Source organism: Anas platyrhynchos, chromosome 8 (genome assembly GCF_047663525.1).
Source record: "Anas platyrhynchos isolate ZD024472 breed Pekin duck chromosome 8, IASCAAS_PekinDuck_T2T, whole genome shotgun sequence".
Taxonomy (NCBI): Eukaryota; Metazoa; Chordata; class Aves; order Anseriformes; family Anatidae; genus Anas; species Anas platyrhynchos.
The window spans coordinates 14,415,258-14,440,007 of NC_092594.1; the positions used below are offsets into that span (position 1 = coordinate 14,415,258).

Below are 24,750 nucleotides of genomic sequence, written 5' to 3' on the forward strand. Positions count from 1 at the left end.
AGACATCAGAGGATGCAGCAGGTTACTGTGCAGTTGCTGCGCACAAAGCACTTCCATCTTATTTCCACATGTGGAAAATGTTCCTCCATCCCTCGATTCTGAACAGCAAGTCTGACTTTTTAAACTGCATGTGTAGTTCTGGCATGAGGATAATTTCCTTTGTAAAGGAAATAATGAAACAGTCTCATAAAGCAACAAATATAAGTTGCATGTGGCTCAATATAATCGTTATTTATTGGTCATTTGGATATTTATACAGCAAAATAGTAACATGAATACACCAACTAAGCTATAAACATAGTGTGTATATACAGAGAAGGGGTGGTTAATTTTACATAAGGTGGAGAAGGCACATTATGCAATGATACACCACGACCACTTTGAGCTGGCAGAATTCTGGCCACGATATTTATATTTTGGCTAATGTAAATTCTCCTATAACTGTCAGAAGGCTCTCTTTGCACTTCACAAGCTGGATATCACCTCTTTCCATGGGAAAGGGGCAGCGAAAGGGGAATAAGCTGCTTCATCCTTCCCATGCTTCTGTGCATCTTCAGAGGGATCAGACACAGAGCAGGTCGTGTGCTCTACCTTAGCACCTTCTCCTTTGCAAAAGACTGTTAGAAGTGAAAGAGAAAGTTCAAATGTGTAAGGCTGGGAGCATATTACGTGTTTGTTCCTTGAATGGATAGGCTGCAAGTGATTGTGAACAAATTATTTTACTTTTGGCTTTAAAGTCAAATGAGGAGATAGCAAATACATTTTCAAAATATTTTAGGTCTTCTGTGTGGAGACAAACGTTCTCTCCACAACTGTTATATTATTGCTCTTCCCTGAATGCCCGTGCTTCTCTACATATTCTGTTATATCCCTGGGCTGAGAAGCAGTAAATGGCTTGGCATTTGCTCTATCAGTCCTAATCCTTGGCTTTAATTTTAGCAAAGATGGTATTTCACTTTGTATAATGTATTGCCTTTCTTTTAACTGTTGTTCCTTGGCTGAGATATGGCCTGAAAGGGTCAGGCTTCCTCACCATGGTTGCTACAGCATGTTAAATAGCCACGGCTTTGGGCTTTTTTATGCTTCTCCAGGCTGCTGTTGAGCTTTTCCAGCTGCAGAGTCTGACTCCCTGCCTTCTTTGGATGTTGATTTGTTAATTTAGCTTTGGTCCTTTTCTTGTTTGTTTCTTATAAGATTTTAAGTAGGATTTTAAATATTTCGCATTTTAATCTCTATTTGCAATAGAACTCCCTTCCTCTAAGTTACCCTGCACCAACCTGCCTCAGTAGGCAATTCCCATGCCCTGACTCACCCCTGTCCTCTTTTCCATGGCCTCGCTGTTACGAACACCCCACTTCACCCTCACTGCATTTGAAAGGTTGTAATCCAGCTTTTACCTCCAACTTCCTCAAGTGTCATCTGCTTTCATTCCCTTTTCTCCCCTTACATTTGTGTGAAGTTTCACCACTCCTATTTTCATCATTCCCTCTCTGCTGAGACAGACAGCAGTCACTTCTGATTTATTCTAATCCTAGTTTAAAGGCTTTTCCCCTGCCTTCTGTCTCCCTGACTTACCTTCTACAAACCACACTCATGTTTCACCATGAGAATTTTCCCTTTCTTGTGCTTTTATGGGTGTCTTTTTAATGCTTTAGTAGCATATTCCTCCAGAGCTCTGTTTGGTCTGTATGAAAACTCTTCAGGTTTTCATCTCCTGTCTCTTCCTTTCTCTGTACCCATTGCTGGGTATCTTTCTCAGCCCTATAGATTCTCTGCGTGACAACACTTTCTTGGATGTTTTATTACAGATTGTTTTCCCACTGTCTCCAAAATTTTGTCCAGAAAGTCGAACCACTGAGCAGAACAGAAAATGAGTTTCCAGACACTTCCTTATTCTTGCTGTGTCTTTCACTGTGAACAATAATGCTTTCCTTCAGGTTACTTCTCCATGCAAACTGACCTCCATCTTCAGGTGCTTTCTCTCTTTTGTCCTTTTTCTTTGAATCATATAACAATTTAGGCTGGAAGGAGCCTCTTGAGGTCATCTACTCCAACCTCCTGCTCAAAGAAGGGTTGACTTCAAAGTTAGATCTATATTACCTCCTTCTGCTGCTTTCTCTGAATTTATTTCTATTTTTCTTTCTCCTTCTACATTATTCAATGGGATCTTAACTTTTTTTTCTTTCCTCTTTCTTCTCCTTTTAGCTTATACAACCATTATCACTGCGCAGAAACGCAGGAACATAAAGCAGGTGTGTGGAAGCATCTTCTCTGCATCTGCTTTACTAGTTCAAAGCCACTGCTGCTCCTTGCTCCCAGTTCCAATTCCCGCTTCTAGATTCCCCCTCATTTTCAAAGCTCTCTGTCCCCAAGTCCTTCCCCTCCTGCAACCTTCCAGCTCTTCTTGTCCACTTACCTCTTGCTTGCCCTCTTGTTCTCACATGCTACCACCTTTGCCACCTCTGCCTAGAGAGCTGCCTCTTCTTTGGGTCTCATTTTTTTCAGCAAGCCGTAAGCCACGTGTGTAGGAATCTGCACAAAGCACACCTCTGCCATGCCTCACCCTCACACACTGTTCTTTGCAGTCTCATTTGCTGAGCATTATCTACCTCAGACTGTCTACTCTGAAAATCAACCTCTTCTTTTCTTCAGGTATGCATGTGTTCAAGTAGTGATCATGCAAACAAACTTTATAGTATTCTTTATTATGACTTGGCAGTGTCTCACAGGGCAAGTGCTGGGCTGAACTAAGAGTTTCAGTTATTACATCAGGCCATAATTCAAAAAGATCTTCCCTGAATCTCTATCTCTTACTGCCATGTTTTTGGTAACTTTTTTCTTTCTTTCTTTCCTTATTGCCACTTGAACTCTGGATTTAAACTGCAGCTTTGCAATGGTTGCATTTAAATTCATAAGCTTCAGTAGTAAACTGGGCTAGAATAAAATCTGTTGTGCATTTGTGTTGTTACTGCATTATGCTCATCTAAAATTCTGCTCTTTCAACTCAGTTCAAATCCTAGCATCCACTCCCATCTACTGTAGTGCCTTGTTTTGAAAAATATCTGTAAGGACTTCAAAAATAAAGAGAATGTGCTTGCTATCAGAATTACTGCTAATCATCTAACAAGGAAATAAGTGTGAGTGACATGAGTGACATCGATCTTCAGCAATCCCTTAAGGGAATCACTGAAAATAAATTCTGTATTGATCATTAGTTAAAATGATCACTTAAACACTTGGATACCGAGTGTGTGCAACACCTGGAATAACCATGGGAAGTTGAATGCGTGTATCTGGGGTATTTCACAACCACAGGAACAGATCATCTGAGCTGCAAGAAAAAGAAAACACCATCATGAACTTTCCATGATGCCTCTTTATTGTAGGCTCAATTTGTGTGGGAGCAGTGAGTTTGTGCTTTAATTTCTTCACTATGTGTTGCAATAATTTTGCTACTGAGGAATACCATACCTGTTTCAAAAGAGGAAAATGCAGATACAAAACATAATTTTTCTGTGCCTATATGGATGTCTGATCTTCAGGACTGTTGAGATGCTCTTTCATTATTTCCAAGCCAGTGCTCCTGCCTTCCTGGTATTTTCCATGAGCACTGAGAAACATTTTTAAGCATGCTTGCTTTTTTGGCAACCAATATATGTTGGCAATGGGAAAGGCAATATTTTGGACCATTGGGTACAATCCTAATGAGAAAATGGTGTTAGTATGGATATACAGAATTTGTTTAGGATGTTTTATTTTCATGTCTGCTAAAAGGTCAGGTTGTGTCTGCTGGATATTTCAGGACATAGTCGTTTATATTTAGAGAAATGCATGCATTTGTTGGGGGTGGAAAGTGAAATTCTTTTTGGTAGAAAATGGAGAGGCTTCAAAGAAAATGAGAGAACTGGAGGAAAGAAAACCAATTAAATTTGAAACATTTATTTTGGAGAGTTTTTGCACAGCTTCCTTTTAATCCCTGATTAACAGATGAAAGTAGATATGCTGAGACACAGCTCTAGTACTAAACCCTTTGATAACAGAATTAGAAGTCTATGTTGAAGGGTTATTTGATTTGTCTGCATTGCCTTCTGCAGCAGTGATTGGTAGGCAGGCAAAGGAAAACACAAACGAGATGTGTTTTGTTACTCGTGTTGTGTTTGAGACAGGCACTTAGAAGTATCCCAGAAACCATTACTGTCTGTAATGCCTACTGCTGATTACCAAGGCTGAAGTTTCCAGTGCAAATAAAAATTGTCCTTGGACAGGTTGGTCCAAAACGGTGATAAATAGTAGTGGTTCACGTAAATGCTAGGAGATGTTTAGTATTATTGAAATTAAAAAGAAAATATTGAAAATATTGAAAGCCCAAAGTCATTGTAATCTTCGTAGCAGGTGTTCCCGGTATCAGAATGCAAATGAACATATCTAACATATGTACACTGTCCCCATTCAGCCGTCTTGCAGGATGGAGGAGAGCCTTCCTCTAAATCAGTCTTTCCATCGGCGGTGGCTGCACCATGTTCCACATCTCCACGCGGGAGCCCTCCTTCTCCTGCCGGCTGGGGCTGTAGGTCCCTTGCGTCGCCCGTTTATTGGCAGCAATGACTGAAACCACAACTGCCAAGAAGAGGATCAATAACAAGGCCAGCATTACTGAGCCAATGGAGGTGAATATGTTCGAGATCAAGTCAGTTGTCAACTGGAAGGATCGAAATAATTGCAATATAATTTATGTCAAGAGAATACAGAGATACACTTGAGCTACCATGGAAGGAAAACAAAAAATCCTTCTATGGACAGGACTTTGCAGAAAGGACACACTGCTGAAGCACCATTATTTTGGAAGAGAAGTAAATTACCCCCTCCAGAGTTTGTTCATTGGACTCTTTAGAAAATTGCACACTCGCTGCTGGGTATTAACACACAAGGCAGAGCTGGATGCATTGCATGTAATGACCCTTGTAATTTGGCAACTTCCTTTCTGCTTGAAAATAGTCTGTCAGCTAATGCTTCTTGGACTGTGGTGGTAATTCAGGAATTATTTGCTTAATCACTTTAATAATAATTCATTTTCTTTAATTTTGTTGTGAACATGCTATTGCTAGTCTTTGCTGCCATGAGTTAAACACTAGCTATTTTGACTGGCTATATAGTCAATCACATTTCTGTTTCTCTTGCTGGAGAAGTCAAGTTTCTGTGAATACTTGCATATAGAAAATTTGCTTACTGTAAATATTTGTAACTATTCTACAGACATTCCTGCCAGTATTTTTTTTTCTACCAGCATGTTTGTATGAAATACAAATATACGTTTGTCAAATGTACAAATATACATGTTTGTCAAAAAATCATACAAATACATGTTTGTATGAAACATCAACATAACTGCCATCTATTCAGTGAGAAATGAGTATCAGTGTATCTCACAGATGCTTTAAAATATTCATCCATCTCTTTACACATAAGCTTAATCTATAGAAACACAGCCAGTACAGTATGGGATGAATGTAAGGAGGCTATGACTTTCTTTCTGTTTTCATGCAGCAGTAGAAAACGTGGTAATGTCAGAAGGCACAGTGCGCATAAACAAATCTGCCAGTTAAAAAGCTTTAGACCAGGGAAATTTTAGAGTAGCTGAATGTTTTATACACATCTACATATGGGTTTTTTGTATTTATTATTTTTTTTAAATGTTGTGAGGGTAGCTGATGAAGTGATGTGGACACTGTGGAAAAGTGGTCACTGCGGACAGAATGACCCTGGAAGGAACTGAACTTCTGGGCAGATTCTGCCATCCGTCGTTTTTTAATTTATATTACGAGTGGCAGCTGAACTGCCATACATGACTGTGTGCTCGAGGGTGAACTTTCAAATCCCAAAATATTTAGAAATAAAAAACAGCAGGTCAAAGGTAGGTTTCCCAGTTAGATACTGCATGTTACAGGATATTTTAGTGACCTGCTTACTCGTCATTTCTAAGGAAGTGCAATTACGGTTCTGAGAATGACTGTGCATTCAGCAATGGACGCAATGTGTTGTTTCTGTGGCAGTGCACTGTGTGCCATGCTTGGACTCACACTGTTCAGGTTGGCAGTGCCAGGGGAAGAATTATAAAACAATCCTGCCTCTTTTTTCTCTGCACCTCCATGCTGATGTAAAAGGTCCTGCTATAATAATAAAAGCAAGTTGGTCTCGGGCATTCTCTCTAGAGGATGCATAACCTGCTGGGGTATTATTTTCCTCCGTCTTTGATGCCTCTGTACAATTCCTACGATTTTAAAAGCTTTTTTTTTATTATTTTTTCCAATAGAAATAATCCAGTGCAAGTGAGAGGCCAACCCTAAAATAAGGTGACATGAAACATGTTGGTCTTTTAAATTGTAGGATTGGGAAGGTCATTTCATCTGGAGATGTGTTACAGATATGTTTGAGATCTGAGTTTTTCTCTGCACTTTTAGACTCAAGGATGATGTCTCAGAAAGACTACAAATTTTTAATGCAATTTTTGTTCTCAAAAGCTGTTTATTATTTTCATTTTCTGCTCTGGGAAATTGAAGAACAAGGTAGTCTACACGAACTCTCATCCTGGGGTTGAACCTGATGGTGGTGAAAGAGAAATACTACCATAAGCTGATGGATGGTATTATGTTGTATTCAATATGTGAACTTCCTGAAATTATTTTTCCATTTTCTTGTCCATACTTTTTTACTTTCTGGTGTAAGTATGTCTGCATCTATGGAGACATTTTTTATTTATGATATCTTTCAAATTGCACTTTCTTAAGGGTAAGTTTAATGCAGAGGAGTTGGGGAGAAAAAACAACTGTAAATTGTTAAAATGTGATCAAATATCTAAACCTCATTCTCAGGTTGAAATATTTATAAAAGGATTTTTTTTTTTTTTCCAGTAGCTGCTTATTAGAGAAACCTTATTCATGGCACATTACAGCAATCCACTAGACATTTTGCTGCAATTTGAATTTCTGTTTAATAACATTTGGTGAGAGAAGATCATTGCATTTGGTTTGGTCTACCAGTGACCTGAACTTCAAAAAATACTGAAAATTGCACATATTGCCTGTATCTGGGTTGGACAAAATACTTCCTCTTGAGCCAGTATGTTTAAAAAAATAAGTTACCTCACTGATTAAAATCTATTGAGCTCTTTTTTCTTTTTTTTCCCCATGATCAGATGACACATAGTCTAACTTTAATTCTGCTTTTATATTGTTTCTAATTTCTAAATATGAAAAAATTGGTCTTTATGCATTAATTTGGGTGAATTTTGTATTAACCCAAAAAATCTACCATCCCTTCTACTGTCCCTTGCTTCATCAGCCCACAGATCACTGCCCAAGTTTTACGATGTAGGTAGCCCCCTTAGCAGAAGCAGTGAATTGATAGCAGAATTGCCAGAAGGCTCTGCAGTCTGGTCCCATCAAAATCAACTGCTTCTTTTGTAACTGATGCCTGAACAGTTCAATTAATTTGGAAAATGAACTGGCTGATCTGGAAAAAGCATCAGAAAAGTTCTGTCCCTGATAATCTCTGTGTCTTTTCCTCACAGTATTTGGTGGTGATGATACTGAACTAATCGTAACTGGTGATCCCAAATTGAAAAAAGCACTGAGCAGCATTTTCAGAAACATATTGCTGCCAAAACAAGACCACCTGAGGGCTCTTCCGACCTGAATGATCCTACAAGCCTTGCTAGAAGGTAACCAGTACGGGACCAGTTGTGAGAGTTCCCCTGCCCCTAAAACACAGTAGCTGTTGTTAAAAGCTGTGTCCTTATTGGTAATGGGTGCTGATGGCGAGATGATGTCATGTGTCATGGTAATACAAACAAAATGAATTTTTTTTTCTAAAATTAGAAGGTCAAACTGCTTCTCTCTAAGATGTTTTACATAGCATGTTCTATTTACGTGTCTTTGGATGTCAGCCAGAGCAAGGTTATTTGGTTATACTGCCCAAAATTATTTGGGCAAAACTGAAATAAAAAATAAAAATTAGTAAGAATTAAAAGGAAAATATTCTTGAATTATGTTTTCATGTAGTGAATAGATTTATCTGCAAAGACAGAAGTGCAGGATTTTTATTTTTTTTTGAAACAAGGTCTTTCGACTTTTCACTTTTGATTTTATTTTAAACTCGATTCCTTTTTTTTAAAGTTTTTAGACTGTTAAGTAAAATTATTTCAAATATTTAGATAAAATTATGAATAGAAGTTTTTCTTTCCATTTGGTTATTCATTTGGTTGTAGACTAACTGTTCAGCCTTGGTTCCTTGATCTGTTCTGTAAATGAACAGTTCAGGTCATGAATGCCCAGGTCAGGAGTCAAAGCTCGGTAGCATATAGCAGTCTTCTTTATGTATGGTTATCTTTAAACAAGATGTCTTCCAAACAGTTATTTTATGAGGAGAACATTAGAGATTTGCTATCTATGAATGTTTCCATGTGTGCCAAATGTCAAAGTCAAGTGGAACAGCACAAGGGAGCCAGCAGAATACAGAGGGCCTCTTCCTCTTGTGTGTTTTACATCAGCATGACTTAGCTGATCTAATCCTGCTTTATGTCAGTATGGGGGATGAGAATTACGGCACCAGACACGAGGTCCTGAGCCAGAGCCAGGGAGAGAGGAGAGAGCTGTGGTGCCGGAGCAGCAATTGCTGCATGGGAGAGAAGTAGCACGAGCTGCTCGGGACACTGCTTCCTGGGCATGAGCTTTGCATGGGAAGCATGGCTTGGGCCACAGTCTTTAGGATGTGAAAGCAATGGCATAACACCCTCTGAAAGCAGATGCATGCCTCTATTGCTGGGCAGTAAGATTTAATCATCCTTCATTTCAGCACTCACGTAGAAATATGCTGGATTCTGGATGCTTTGCAAGACAGAGACATCAACATAAGCTTTAAAATACAGGAATTGCCCAGCCCTGGAGAATTCCCTTCTCTGTCATGTGTGGTGCTTTCTGGGAATTCTGCAGCTGCTCGTGTGCACTAGAGCTTTCGCTGGTGAAGTCTCCAGATCTGGAGTCCTGACACCACTCACGAGGTTATCACTTCATTCCCGGTAAGAAAGTCTGATCCATGCCATCCAGATTTACTGCTCCCAAATCAAAACCATTTGCTAAAGTAACGAGGGGTGATTGGCTTGAGTGGTACTAATCCACATCAGAGTTACTTTGAAAGGTTTGGGGGCATATAGGGATAATAATGAGCAGCCAAAGAAAAGCCGTTAGCATGATTAGAAAGCCCATAGATATACTGAGTTTATTTCATTGAGGATTTATAACCATCTTATCAGCAAATTATCCCATTAAAAGCTGATTTCAAGTAAGAATCCCAGTGGTTCTAGAAGAAATCCAGTAAGTAATACGCAAATCAATTCTAATGAGATGCACTGATAACCCCAGCCTGTGGGACTACAGTTTATTTTCAACAGCAGCAAAGTGGCCATAAATCTATGGACTGACTTTGTTCCAATATAAGTCCTTTAAATGAGTGGCACATGATTTTTTTTCCACCTTCACAACCAAGCACCTACTGCTCTGCCTTGTACCGTCTGTAAAAAGTAGCTGCTCAGCCTGTGCTAAACATCAGCCACCAGGTTCCAGGAGCTGTGTGACTGAGTTGTTAGGCTGCAGATTCGAACCACTTGTGAACTATTTAGGACTCTTAAACAGAGCAGATTCATGTCCAGTTGAGACAAACCCCACACTGGCAATTGGAAATGACAAATTATTTTTTAGATAAAAAAGGGAGGAATCTTCTCCCTCTGACACCATGTCCCTTGAGAGGAGGCTGTCCTGTCATCCCACACCTCTCTCTTTACTCCTCTGAAAATCTATCTGTACTGCCTATAGAGTTGTAAATAGTCTTGAATTTTGATTGCCATTGATTGCCATTGTTGTTTCTTCCATCAGCCTCTGAGATATCTTCCTGCCATCCACAGGAAAATGCAATCCCATTGCTGGAGTACCTGAATGAGACCCCCCCATGGCTTGTTTATATCTGCATGGACATTGCTGAAGACAAAACCACTTTGATACGTGGAGAACAGCCACAGTGTAGACAGCACACCTTGAAGAAGAATGTTTGTAGGTAAGTAACCTTTTTTTCCCTTTTTTGGTCTGAATGTTTTCTTAAAACAAAACAAAACACAAACTCCATCTAGTATACATTTGTTTAAAAAATGTAGTTTGAATAGTTTGTCTTCACTGCAGTATGACAGTTTGAGTGAGTTCCTTCCTGGAAAATGTCAACTTTTAGTTGTCTGACAATTCTTCATGAAATCAAAGCAGAAATATAGAGAGGATTCATTTTAGCAGCTATAAATTGATCATCTGGATTGACCAGTCATAAATTAGAAAAATGCAATCTGTTTTATCAAGGAAGAATTATACCTCTAGTGCCCTGTGAGAAAATGCAGAAGTCAGAAACAATTGATATTTATGATTTAGCTGGGCTTGCAAGGATTTAAGTTCATTGTAAGAAATTCTGGCAGCCTCCCTCCTGTCATGTGAAGTCTCACTGTTGTGACACTTCAGAAGCTAGTGAGGAAGTTTGTTCTATAGTTTGTTTTATAGTGGAGCAAGAAATTAGAAAGTAAAGGTGGTAGGTGGCTCTCCAAAATGTTCCAGCTAATTCCAAAGCAGCCTTTGGTTAAAGCACGGGTGTTATCTTCATTGGCCTTGATCTTATGTAGCCTCCTATTTACAATATTAGCTTTTTAGATGTAGCTTTTCAAACTAAAAATCCTACTTTTATGAACTCATCTCTAACGAACAGACAGTATACGGTAATTATTATGTCTTTAATACTTGGAGTATTGATGCCTGGTGTATATTAACTATTTAATGGAAGTGTCCTAGTCAAAAATAATGATGGTATTTCATACTTCTTTTTTCAGCACTATACTTTGTGAGCTCAGCCATGGACCCAAGAAAGCCCTTAAGTGCCTAAGTAGTGCTTTAAAATCTCCATTACATATTTTGGTGGATCAGTGTCTTGCAGAACAGAGTATTAAATGCCTTTTCTCTCAGGCAGCTGAGTGTTGGTTACACACAGAGAAGTGATTTGGCTGGCAGTTGGGGAGGTAAGCTGTCGTTAAGCTGCGAGCTTTCAGAAGACTCCTTGATAGCATTTCTGCAGCAACTGCCAGCGCTAATTTTTGTAAGAGTGCTTCAGCTCTTTTTAAGATCATCTTGCTGGTGCGGCACAGATTAAATGTGCAGCTCCAATGTGTTGTTATGAGATGCCTTTTAAAATTCTATTGACAGACTCTGGTGTAGAAACTTAACCATCTGCTGCAATTTGAAGGGGTAAGAGAGAAAATCTATAGCTGGTTTAAATCCAGGCAAATCATGCTGAGGAGTTTGTCCCATAGCTGCTAAATTGCAGACTAGACAAATAGTATGACAGTGTTTTAGTAAAGGTGTCAGTCTCTGGGGTGCAACATCCCTTTCCAGCTTGGGAAATGCTTTGGGGTATCATATATAATTATTTTTGTACATGGCAACAGAGCAGTACATCAGGTGTTGTTTCTATGTAGGGGATATTTGCATTACAGCTTTCAGACAGCAGATTCTATATGAATAAATCTTGGTGATGGATTAAAGCCTTGCCAGGCAAGCTTCTCACAGGAAGGAATGGATAATATTTAAAATCAAAAGACTATTGCTGAAAACAGTAACTTTCTGTCATTGTCTGGCATCTAGTTGGTTTGAGTTTACTGCATCCACATAGTTGCCACAGTAAAAATTACTCCTGAAAAGAGATTTGGAAGAATGCACAGTAGTGGCCTTTTGAGGACATCTGTGTCTGTTGTCATAGGAGAGTGAAGTAGGTGGAGGAGGTCAGTAGGTTAAACCCAAAAGCAGGAGGAGAAGAATAGGAGAAGATGCTGCAGTGCTGAAGATGAGGGCAGGACAGTTCCTGAAGAAAAGAGGTGAAGAGAGATTCAGCAGGCAGAATGGATTAAGTGAAATGACGAGAAAGAGGAATGAATTTCACAGTGGTTTTCTTCGTTGATTGTGTAGGTGTGGAGCAGACTAGCGTGTGAAGGATGATATTGTAACATTGAAGATGGGGCTGGTGAGAATGACAGTGTTGGGATAAGAGAACAGGGCAGGAAACGACAACATACTATCAGCAGCTATCCCAAGAGTGGAACTAACCCATTTCTAATGAAAACTTCTGATTTTCTGAAATTTGCATTTTTCTCTCTTTCTCTTTGATTCTAGATTCTCCCTCTCTCTCTCTCTCTCTCTCTCTTTTTATTTTTATTTTTATTTTATTTTATTTTATTTTATTTTTTCTGTATTAGGTAACATTATGAAATATTTTGCTTAGGTATTTTCAGTCTGGCAGCACAAACCCAATTTAAGTGAATACCTGTACATTGTTTCTCCACCCCAATATGTATCAATGCCCATTGTTTTCACTATGCATGATTCAGTTGTGTTCTGTGTTATCAATTTCAGTTAACTTTAATGGATTTTCAAATCTGAACTGAGGGCACCGAACTGGTTGCTCAGAACTCCACTTCAGAGCTCACAGCAGCTGAGGTAAAAGATCTGTTCTTGAGTGAGCAAAGGTAGTAGTAGATGATCTTTTATTTCTGAAATCAGACCTCTGAGATTGGCAGTAAGCTGGGGGGGGAGAGGCAATAAGCAAGGGGGCAGTAGAGTACAGTAAAGCAGAAACCGAATTAGGATTCCTGTTCTAGTTCATAATTGCCAAATACTTTCCATCCCTACTCTGTGAAGCAACGAAACCTACAATCTCCAACATGTTCTATGAAATTCATTGTCCTATTTGTGGTATCCCTGCCCATGGTGGGGCGGGGGGGGATGGTGGTGGAAAGAGACGATCTTTAAGGTCCCTTCCAACCCGAGCCATTCTATGATTCTATGATTTGGTGCTAAGCTTCTGCGAAACAGCCATGTGTTGCTACCTAGAATTAATATTATGCTGTCAAGTGGTGATGAAGTAAGTAGCTACTTGACTGTTTCACACTGTCAGACAACAAGGTATCAAGTCAACAGTGAGCCTTTGTTGGGTGCAGCACTTAGATTGCAGCCATCTCCTGCTTCCAACTGTAAATATTAATGGTATAAGTTAGACCTTTATTGGCTACATAATACTTGCCTTAGCGTGTTACATGACAGTGTCACGTTACTTAGCTAATTATATTCCTAGATAAAAATTTGGAGTATGTTTTTATCCTACTAGGGTGGTTTTTTGTTTGTTTGTTTCTCTAGTAGAACGCTGATTACAGAGAACTATCATCATTACATTTTAGATTGAGGAAAGACTTTGGAAGGGATGCACACAGGGAAAGTGTAAATTAAATTATTATAAAAATCTGTAGACTACATCAAAATCTGTTGTCTACATCAAGAACTACTCTATTTTACTCTTGATTCAGATGTTGGATTTGTCAGTGAAGTTGCTGCTTCTTGTAGCTTTTTTTCTTTTTAGTGTACTTCCATCTTCTTGATGGGAGTGTATGAGTGTGTCTCTACCCAAGAACCTTAACTCTGCTCTCAGGGATTCTTGGATCAAGTACTGCACACCGAGTATAATATCCAGCCATTTTACTAATAGTGTCAGTGTTCAACAGGTTTGCATTTGAACAGGATTTGGATAAAGCCAAATCTAATAATTGTGTGGTTTTTTTTTTGATATCTGCTGAAGACGCAAGTGGTTTATGAAGTCTCTTTACATGTTACAGCCAGCACAGTACATGAGAAAAAGGTCTCAAGAAATACATCAGATTACTCTTAACTTCCTACTCCATGCTTTTACCTTACTGCCACCTAAAGATAACTAACAGAAAATGCATTGGAGTTCAGATCAATTTACTCTAACACTCTAGGAAGTAATGGGGGCCTTGTCAATGTCTGTCTTTTAAGAAGACTTCCTACACTTTCAGAAGGTTTTCTTGATGCTCTTACTTCTTAGACCAAACAGTAAACTGCTGGCTCAGCTAAATGAATTTATCTCTGCTCCTCCAAGGCAAGTCATATTGAGTGTGAGTGCAACTCAGCTCTGTTTCGAGCCAGGTGATTATTTTGGATCTGTGGGCTCCTCAATACTGGCTGAAAGTAAGCATTTTGTACAGTCTGTAGAGTCAGGTCCAAAACCACCTTTGCCTTCCACAAGCTGTGACCAGTGCAACAGCCCCTTGCTGTAGTAGTTGTACCAGGGCTGTCTCACCCTGACCTAGCTCTAACGCTCCCATCAAGAAGGAGATCTAGGGAGGTCTCGCTTAGCACTTATCCCCAGCCTTCGTCTTTGGCAGTCTGTCATCTGCTTGGTGTTTGTACAGCTGCTAGAACATGGAGGCAAGAAATCATGAACAAGAAGGATTAAGTTTGATAGCCCACATAATGGATATCACAGAGCTGTTGCGGAGCGAGCGTTTTTCCTATATAAGATTTCTTTTTGGAGGGGAGTATGACAATCTCTATTGCTTAAACTGCAAGCACATTGAACTTTCACTGGTAATAAGTAATTCATAAGTATATATTATGGGCTTAAAGGATGAACTGAGTCTCAACTCCCATTTCCACGTGAGCTGACCTGTTATCTGTTGTCCAAGCATTGGGTCGTTGCTCCTTCCCAGGCGGGCCAGCCAGGCCCTCACTCTCTGTGCTGCTGCCTGCGGGCTCAGCTCCGCACCCCTGGGGGATATTGTGGAGTGCCGAAGGGTCTTTCTGAGACTTGAAATACTCAGAGAAACTGAAAGGTTTTGGCTTGATCTCTCTTGTTATCTATAACTGCTTCAAAGCAATGATGACACATTTCTTTTAACTCAGCACGTGGCTATTTTCAGTTCCTCAGGCATCAGGGACAAAGCAGGTGCCACTGTCCATCATCATACACCTGAGCTTGTTCTGAATGCTCCAATATTTTTATTTTAAGGCAGGGAATTATCCATGCTCAGATATAAACAAAAGACATCTGACAGCGAGCAAGCTACAGTTGCAAAATTAAACTAAGGACTTCCTCAGATTTCAGTACAGCTTTCTTACAGGCGTTATTGGTTTTGTCTTGGGTGTTAGAATAACCAGCAGTTTGTATAAATGGGATACTCAGGAGTCCATTCCTAAACATTGTGATGAATGCCAATAAGAAGCCTGTTAAGTACTCGAGCAACCATCTTAAGGGAATGATTTTTACATGCTTTATTCAGACAAGGAAGTTACCTTTCCGTGTTAAAATATTGCATGAATAAAATCTGTTGTAATTTAATCTATACTCAGATAAAATGGGTGTCAAATTCTTTCTCATTTGGAGTTTAATGGTATAGAATTAGTTAATCTTTAAACTACAATTCATAGTTTATGAGGGACAGGATGTTGAAACTAAGCTTAAGTTAAGTTAAGCGTAATAATGCTGAGTAGCTATAAAAAGATAATACAGTAATCTTATTTTAAAAATATATTTTACATGAGAAAAGCAATTGCCAAACAGGCAGTTGGTTATCTTTCTCATACAGTGCTTATGGGATCCTCATCTTAACACCAGCATTTTCCCCCTATTATTTCACTATTCAGTACACTTTGTGAACCTAAGGCCAGATTCCAGAACAAGAAAGGTAGCATTTCAGTCTGCTGTAGAGGATCTCTAGTAATTATAGATGTTTTCTTACTGGCTCCAAGTCAACTTAACTTTTCTTTCCCATCTAAAATGATCTTTTTATTTATAAAGAGCCATATAGCCTTGCCTTAGTCAGGAGCTGAATAAGGCACAAAAGGGCTGAATGTGGAGAACCATGGCCAACAGGACAAGGCAAACAAGAACCATGTGGGCCATGGGTTGAAATATATCTGTATGGAGAACTCAGGTCACTTAAATTCCTTCATCTATGAGAATGCCACAGTCATCAGAATCGGAGATACCCGTGAGCTGTGAAATCAAGTGAGTTATATAATTTTGGCAGAAGTGTCATACGTTAGCATTTTCTTTTGGAAGAATACTTCTGTGTCTTTTTTTTTTTTTTTCATCAGTGATTTGGGGAGAGGATGAAAAACATTATCATGAGCTAGGGATTTTCAACTCAAAACGTTTTCAAGCTGAAATATGTAGTTTCGGGGTGCTGGGTCCAGGCTAGATGTGCTCTGGCCAGCAAGTGCATCAGGCCTGAATATTTCTCCAGAGGACTGGAGGTAGCTGGGTACTGAATGGAAATATTTTAATGCTATTTCCATGTAGAGAAGTTCACCATTTCAGAGAGTATTGCTTCATAGCAGGTTATACAAATAACGGTTAGTTTATATTTTCATTTTATGTATAGCTACAGTAGACTCCAAACTGCTTACATGCTTGAGAATCTCCAATATCCCTACTGTAGCATTTCACAGGGTCTACCAATAACCAAAGCTGTCTGCAGCAGTGAAAAATCTGCTTCAGCTAAATAATTACGAAGGTTTGTAAAGGACACAGTTGCTGAGTCTTCTGTTCTTTGCACTGAATTACAGCAATATCACATTGGTGTTCTTGAGAATAATCTATTTTACCAAATAATGTTTCAATAAATTTGAGGACTGCTGTTTTTGCTGTACAGTTTGGTACAAAGAATCTCAGATATTTAAGTAACAAGCTCTGCCTCTTATGTAAGTGACTCTGGATCAAAGCAGATAAGTGTTTCTGATCATTTGAAAACCAAATATTTTTCAAGTCCTTGAGAACAAGGATTTGTTTTATTGCTTTTTAGTGGACATATATTCTAGAAGCCTAGTAAAGTGTGCAAATATATTTTCAGACACTATTAGGAATGGAGTTTCATAACAAGAACTGAAAAGTACTCTGCACAAGAATATACTCCACAGACAGTGCACCGAGAGATACATGGGCAGATGAATATGCCACCCCTGCTCTATCTGGAAGCATCATAATTTCTAGACCTTTTGATAGTAATTATAAGCATATGATTAGTTTCTGAGGCATTAAAACTATTCTACCAAAAGTATTTTTTATTCTGAGCTAGCATATAGATAGTATCGATGACTACAGGACTACCACTGTCTAAATAAAGTAGTGGTTGAAGCTGAGGACCATGGTTCCCATTTAGAAACCTGAACAAAAGGGGATAGATTTTCTAAAACATTTAATGTGTTGTACATGAAAAATGTCCCTATTTGTTCTTTAGCTGGCATCCTTTATATATAAATATATCTTAGATGCAGGTATCTTCTGGTCTTTCTAATTGTAACAGTGGTGAACATACTTCCTCTGAAGTCAACTTGTAATCCAGTAATAAATTTCATGTAGTTCCTTGCACACGTTTCAATTCTGTTAATTTTAGTTATTTTCTTTTTCATTTCATAAGCATTCAGGGAAAAGTCAGGCTATATTTTTCAGCTTGAAGGTGAGGATGGATTTTTCTCTTCTTTAAAAACTTCTGGTCAACTGTGCTACTTTGGGATTCATGGAATTAAAACAGATTTATGGTCTGATTTCAGTCAGTGTTTGGCCAATTTGCCTAGCAATATAAAGCATCTTATTGTGTAAAATAGCCCATAGGTGACTACTACCTGCTCTTGGGGTATTTGTTCCTGCTTTTTAAAAAAATAAAATAATTAAAAAATCTGTTTTTATATTTGAGTTAATTGTTTTAAAATCACTTCCAGTATACCCTTGTTACTAAGCCTGCTTCATTATTGGAAGCCAGAAGAAATAGATAAAAGAAAAAAAGAACATTAATTCTCATGAACCACATGAGAAAAAACACGTAAAATTTAGTATCTGAACAATGCAGGCATGGAGTGCACGAATGTGTTATAAAGTGAGCAATGACTGAAGTAAATGCCCATGTGATGTGAATGTGAGTCTACAGGGAAAACATCAGAAGGTGAGAAAAAGGAAAACAATGCCATTGCAACGTAAGGATGGTGTACAGACAAAATGTGTTAGTCTGAATACTAAATGTGTTATGTGAATACCCTACTTGAGCTGATTCCTCCTATACTGCAGAGTGTTATGCTGTCATATGTCATCTGGGCTCCCTTTTCTGCTTATATTTACCATGCACATTAAATATTCAACTGCTTTTCAGTGATGCGTGCAGTAATGCTGGCCTTATGAGGAGCTCTCTTGTCTTTTCCAGCTATGATGCATCAGATAACCTTACTGTCTTTGCATCCTAATGTTTTTGTACCTTATGTTATGACACATATTAAATATGTTTCTTGCAATATCCTTTTAGAAAATTTAGTTAAATCCCGTGTTTTGAATACAGACTAATAGAAAAATAGCAAAGGATATTAAGGGGCTGTTCTGCTCTGAGAAACAATTGTAAAAACAGCATTGTGACATTTGCAATGACTTCCAGAGCAGAACTGCTCATTTTACAAATCTAAAGATGTTTCTTCTTACTGCGCATTTGACCTGGCACAGGAATAAAGCTGGGCTCTCTCCGCTCATACCATCAACGGTAAAGAGTCTGCCACGATGGGTGATCTACAGCCATGCGAATGACATGAAAACAAATAAATTCCAGCTTTTTCCCCGCTCAGTTGCACTGACCCTGCTAGGCTAATAGAAATATGAAAAGCTTACTTCTGTCACAAACTAATATTATTTCAATAACCTGTCATCAGACTGCAATGAGTTTACCTGTACTGCCTGTGTTTTTCTCCAAAGAGCTGGCATGCTGGGGCTTTTCTGTAAGTGAGGCACTGCAGGGAGTAACCCCACAGTACTGGGGAAGGCCCCTCGTGCCTGCAGCCACCGCCTGATGGAACCAGCAGCCTCCAGTCCAGAGCTGAGGAGCATCAGGAAAGCTGACCGGTAAGAGGGAAATTCTGCTCCCTGGCTGTTCTCCTACCCCGTGGTTTGCTCCCAGCTTGGACAGACAGAGAGCAGGAGTGTGCCAGGGGCTGGATGTGCTGCTGTGGTCGTCGGAGGATGAGAGCATCCATTTTGAACAAGGGTTCAGTCCTCAGTGCTTTGGTCCTCAAGTACCACTGGCTTCAGTAGGACTTGGGGCCATGTAAACAAGAGCGGTCTTAGGCATCTCCAATTTCATGAGATTATTTTATTGGGAGGTAAAGACCTCAAATGTGGTGAGTTAGCTACATATAATGTGATGTCCAGAAAATTAGTACTTATTCTGGAAACATTTTACTGTATGTATTAGCCTTTCTCAATAGGCTGCAAGAGCACCAGAGAAGACAAAAAGCACAGCAGAAACACATGCTCATTTGCTAAGCACTCAGCCCAACGCTCCATTGTCTTGCTCCACCTCACTGGAGCCTGGAGCTGAGCTGCATGTACAGCAAGGCCCTCTGTTTGCTCCCTGTGGGGTACAACAGCTGGGATGAGCTTTTTGGTGAGCCAGGGCACACCCAGCTCTGCAGCAGGTGCTGAGGAGGAACAGCAGGTTTGTCTTAAATCAGGGCAGTAGCACTTCTCAGTTTTGGTTGACTTACCCAGCTTTACTTTGTCATTTTACCACACTCCTGGGGCTGGCTGCTGAATATTGCTCTCTTAGCGTTGCCAACACTGAGCATTTAAACTTAGGCTAAGAAGAAAAATGATTACATTGCCTTAAAATAATCGTATTTCAGTATGTTTAAAAAAAAAATAAATCTGTGTTCTGTTTCTGACTTTCTGTGGCTCTTTGGACTTTCTTCCAGTTAGGAAGGCCTATCAGCTTGTCTTGTATCACAGAGTCTGAAATCGGTGTGTTGGAGCATAAATGAGAGACATCTACAGCAGAATCATTTGTTCAGATTAAAGGTGTTGACAGTATCACTATCCTTGTTTCACAAATGAACAAACTCTAAGTATGGAAATGCCCTAAACATCTGCAGTAGGAAAGAAATTCCAGGACAGGATCAAACCTAAAATGATCACAAGGAGAAAAAAGTTCTTTCACCAAATACTTTTACACAAATGTGTACATTTCTCCTTTGGGATTTTTTGTTTCTGTTTCTCAGATTTGAAGAAGCAGAACATAAATACTTCTCTCGCACTTCATCTCCTAAAATTTGAAAAGTTCTCTGCTGGAAAGAGAAGGTGAAATATTTTGTTTGTTTGTCTTGTTTCAAAGTATATAAAATTCTTCTACATTTTTGTAACCTCAGGACATAAACTGATGAAAATACTGGCTCAGAACTGATGCAATGTGAAAAGCAACCAGCATGGCTGTATTTGTAACTGTATTGCTCTATAGTTCTTGAAAAGAAAACGCTTTCCATCTTTTTGTCTACTAGCAAGACAGATGTATATAAGAACAAGACAAACAGGTAAAGCTGTGGTGAGACTGGGTGTCATCGTTACATTCCTGTTGTCCACATCTTCTAGTTGAATGATCATTATGCATTAATAGCTTCAAAAGTATGAATATGTAAATAGTCAGGGAATGCATTATTCATGAATCACCAGGCATTAATTATTGTAATTAAGTATCATTTGCTACGTTCATATTACTAACCCTTGCAGTTAATGAATACATTAGCTAATCGCTGTAGTGCATATTCAATCAAAATTCCGTGTGCCTGTGCTATGGAAGCCTGGGAGAGTTTTACTGAATTTAGATTCAATATTGAACAAATCTTACATGCTTATCGGTGTATTTTTAATGACACTAAATGTGAATCGTAACCTCCAGTGCATGATGCTTGTCCTTGTGCCCAGGAGGATCGAATGGTACCAGCTGGAAGCAGGTATGAAAGCAACAGCCGTGCACATCAGAGCACAGCAGTAGCTACCTTAAGCAGAACTTTAATTCTGGGACGTGAAATCCACCACCACTTTCAAGTTTCATGTATATTCACGCGTACAATAGGAGAGAGTATGCTTTGTGAGGAAGTGCTGTCCCGAAGGTGTAGCAGATGATAACGCTCAAGAAACCATTTCAAAGCACAGCCTGAGCTGTTCGCCAGTCAGCGTGGGGACCACGTTTTCTTTTTGCTATGCACAGCACGGGCAGAGTGGGCTCTGGAGCCTAATGGGGCCTCAGGGCACTCTTGAAACACAAAGTAAAAGGAACAACCAAATTCTGCTTTTTTTTTTTTTTTTTTTTTTTTAATTCTCTGGAGGTGTTCTTCAGGTAATAGTTGTCCAAGTATCACAGACTGAACACTTGCTGGAGGTTTTGGAGGTTTTTTGTTTGTTTGTTTTTGTGGCTATTTTTTTAGGCTACTGTATAGCTTGCAGTTTTTGAGGTAGAAATTGTGTAGAATTTTTCATTGCAAACAAAGGTTTTGCCATTTTTAGAGAAAATCACTAAATCAAGTTATAAAAATTCCAGTTCAAGTGCTAAAAGCTGAAATACATATAAAGTGCCCTCCCAGCTGAACCTTTGGGTGTTAGGCCAGGAAAAATATTTGCAATGAAGAAAAAGAAACTTGATTTAATCGCTATGAGTCTGAAGCAGATTTTTTGCCATTTTTAGTTTCACCGACATACTGTAGTCACATGCATTTAGTCAACTGATTATGGGATCTAGTTTCTTAAATATTAAATGAACTGAGATTAAGAAAATTCAAATAACATTCGGCATTGAGGATACTTTCAAATTCACAAACACATGGGCTCTTTGCAGCTAAAACTGTGATAGACAGAGTCTGAATTGCATTACAGCAGTTCCAGAGGAAGGTCCCTCGGAACCTGGATTTTAAGGTTCAGAAGTAGGAGCTATCATCCAAAAATCATACAAAAACTAGTGCTTAGCATCCTTATTCATCCAACTATTTTTTCATGTTTGTTTCTAAAACTTTCCTTTAAAATGGCCTAAACTTACCTTTCATTTAAATAATATTGTTGATAACGTTATTTTAATTAATCTGGACTTTTTTTTATTATTATTATTATTATTTATTTTTTTTTTCCCTTAACCTTTTATACTAGACCTGTGAAGTCTGTTCTCCACTGGAGATCTGTGCACGGGGGAGACCCAGCCTACAGGCTGTGACAACTCAAAGGGAAGGGCTGACCTGTCGAAATGCTAACAGACACCTCCTAACACCCAACGGTTTGGTAAGTATTGACTTTTTTTGTAAGTATTGAAGGGAGGAACCAAGTGGTAAAAGCTTCTTTGAGCCATGTGGGCCCTTCATAAGCCCTTCCTCTCTGAGCTGTTGGTCTGGGGCTGATCGGTTTTTCAGCTGTGCTACACAAGGCACCGGGGGCTGCCCAGGACAGGGACTGCCCTGGGTGCTGCCAGGACTCCTGAGAGCAACTGGGAGATGGAACCACTGCTGGCGGGCAAAGCATGGCACACCTGATGCAAATGGACAGAGCCGATAGCAGAAAATGAGGAGCAGACAGAGAAACAAAGACACAGGGTTTATTTTGTGCACAAAGGTAGGAAAGTCCTGCACACATGTACAATGTAGTAGAGCATACAGAAGTACAGAGAGGAAAAGAGCAGCGTAGCTGAAGTCGAGAGATGCTTCGTGATGACAAGGCATGAGAGGAAGGAAAGAATTCGAGTGCAGGAATGGAGAACACTTTCGCGGTGTGTACGCAGACAGAGACTGAACTGCTGCTCCGCAGGTAGTATATTCTAGATGAGTAACTTCCATATTCCTTTAAATCCATATAAAGCCTGTATGTAATACTGGATATACTCTCACATCAAACTTCTAGTGTTGACGATAGTTTTGGAATTTCTATACAGATACATTTGTTGGTTTGCATACTGTGCTTACAGCTGTGGTATGTCAGACATAATATTAATACACGTACTGGTTTCTAGATTTCTTCAATGTTACTACCAGGATTAAATTTTTACTAACTGTAGGTTATCCATGCTATGTAAAGCACATAACATCTCAATTTATTTATGTGGGATTTGAGATAAAACCAAAAATTTTATTGTGATTTTTTTTAATTTAGATTTATTTTTTTTTAAATTGGTTTGGAAACCTTTGGTTATAAGCATCATTTTCATCATAAGAATTTTCAGAATTCAGATTTCCTTGCTTTTATTTAGTATTTGAAAAAGATATGATAGCTTTAATTTCAAATTATTTCTGATGCCGTCTAAGTTTTTTGTTTCAATACTATACCAAGAAACATTTTAAGCCAGGATGAAATGAAAACTATGGTCTGCAGTAAAATTTCTAGCATAATACATTCATAGAATCAAAAACACAAGGTTGGTAAGGACCTACAAGATCATCTAGTCCAACCATCCTCCTATCACCAATACTGCATTGTTTTGTTTTAACTCAGAACAATGGGAATGCTTTCGTTTTGTTTTGTTTTACCTTGGTATTTTAAACCAAAATGCAAACATGTTACACTGAAGTATTGATTTTATTTTAAAAAATGTATATATTTTCCTCTGAAATTGTAAGATCAATCATACTACTTTTTTTTTTTTTTTTTTTTTTTTTTTTCCCCAGAGTGGGGAAAAAATAAACAAACAACCAAAAACAAAACAAAACAGTTATTCAAAATTGTATTTTCATTGAAGAAAAAAAAAAAATCCAAAGTACAGTTTGGTTTTGGTTTGTTGTCTTTGCCTGTGTTACATTTTTCAAAATTTTACAAATCATTCCCACCGAGAAAGGTAACTAAGCCCTACAACTGATAGAAAACAGTTCTGTTTTTGACTCTGACACATTAATTTCATCCCCAGGGATGGAAAATACATTCCCATCATGTATTTATTGCTTGCTTACGAAGAGGAAAGGAACTTTTAGCTGCATAATATTTTTTTTTTTTTCCACAAGAGATCAAAAATAAAATTACGCCAACCAATTTTCTGTGAGATATAGATAACAAAGAAGTTATCCTTGTGTAATACAATTGTTATAAGTAAATGTATTGTGCTTAAGTTTTCATGCTAAGGCAGGTGCTTGATACAGGGATATGTGACATCACAGGGATGAATCATGGTATTTTCCACCAAAGTGTAAAGGAATGTGTGTTTGTTTTTGTTTTTTCTGAAAATATGAGTCATATTTTCAATAATACTATTGTTGCTGAAATTATGCTTTGAACGGCATTCAGAAAAAATAACAAATTTGGGGACACTTCTGAAAAGTGGGAGATAAAAGGCAGAGACTTGATTCTCAGGCAGTAATTTCTGCTGTATCCTGCTGTGGCAAAACAGGAACCTCAATATCTCATTTAGGACTCTCTGGAGTCATAAAATCTCATTGTATAGCATTAGTTAGTTCTTTCTGTAACTCTGCTACCTGCCATCATCACTCAAGGACACTATTTTAAATGACTAAAACAGGCACAGAACCTATACAAATATGACGTGGTCGTAAATGCCTGAAGAAATGTTTGCACAGTTCATGAATGGCTTTTGCGTTAAAGCATTGTTTAGAAAATGAAAAAACTCACTTTTTACTGCTGTTTTTACATGTAACAATATATGTCAGTAGTGTCTACTCTCCCAAAGGCATCTACAGATTCAGGTATTTTACATTTTTTACATATTTTTGCTAAACCTCTCAGTATTCATAATATTCATGTCCCTAATATTCATTATTTAAAGAACCATGTACAACTGATCAACTGTACTACCCTGATTTCTTCCTCAGAAGGAATAAAAGAATGATTTTTTGTCTGATGACACTCATATCTACTAATGGATTACATAGATTTAGTTAAAGTTGTAGAAGTCTTTGGAAAAAAAAAGGCAAATGATTTTAAAACCTAATGTATTTACTAATTTTTTCTTGAAAGAAGAATCTAAATGAAGATTGATACAGCTGCAGCTTATCTCAGTATAATGCATTGGAGGTGTAGAGGCTACTGGAACAGAGGTGC

The 24,750-nt window shown here is 38.5% G+C and overlaps 1 protein-coding gene across 2 annotated transcripts in view; it reads right to left on the reverse strand.

Moving 5' to 3' along the window:
• Positions 1–210: 210 nt before the first annotated feature.
• The window catches only part of CRB1 (crumbs cell polarity complex component 1), a 101,944-nt gene continuing 77,404 nt past the window's right edge, over positions 211–24,750 (reverse strand). The window contains exon 12 of one of the 2 annotated variants that reach the window (XM_072042143.1): positions 211–4,617. In XM_072042143.1, coding sequence (XP_071898244.1) covers positions 4,489–4,617 — 129 coding nt within the window. In that variant the 3' untranslated portion in view covers positions 211–4,488. Of the gene's footprint in view, positions 4,700–24,750 lie in introns of both variants that reach the window. The other variant, XM_027463097.3, reaches the window with a different exon arrangement.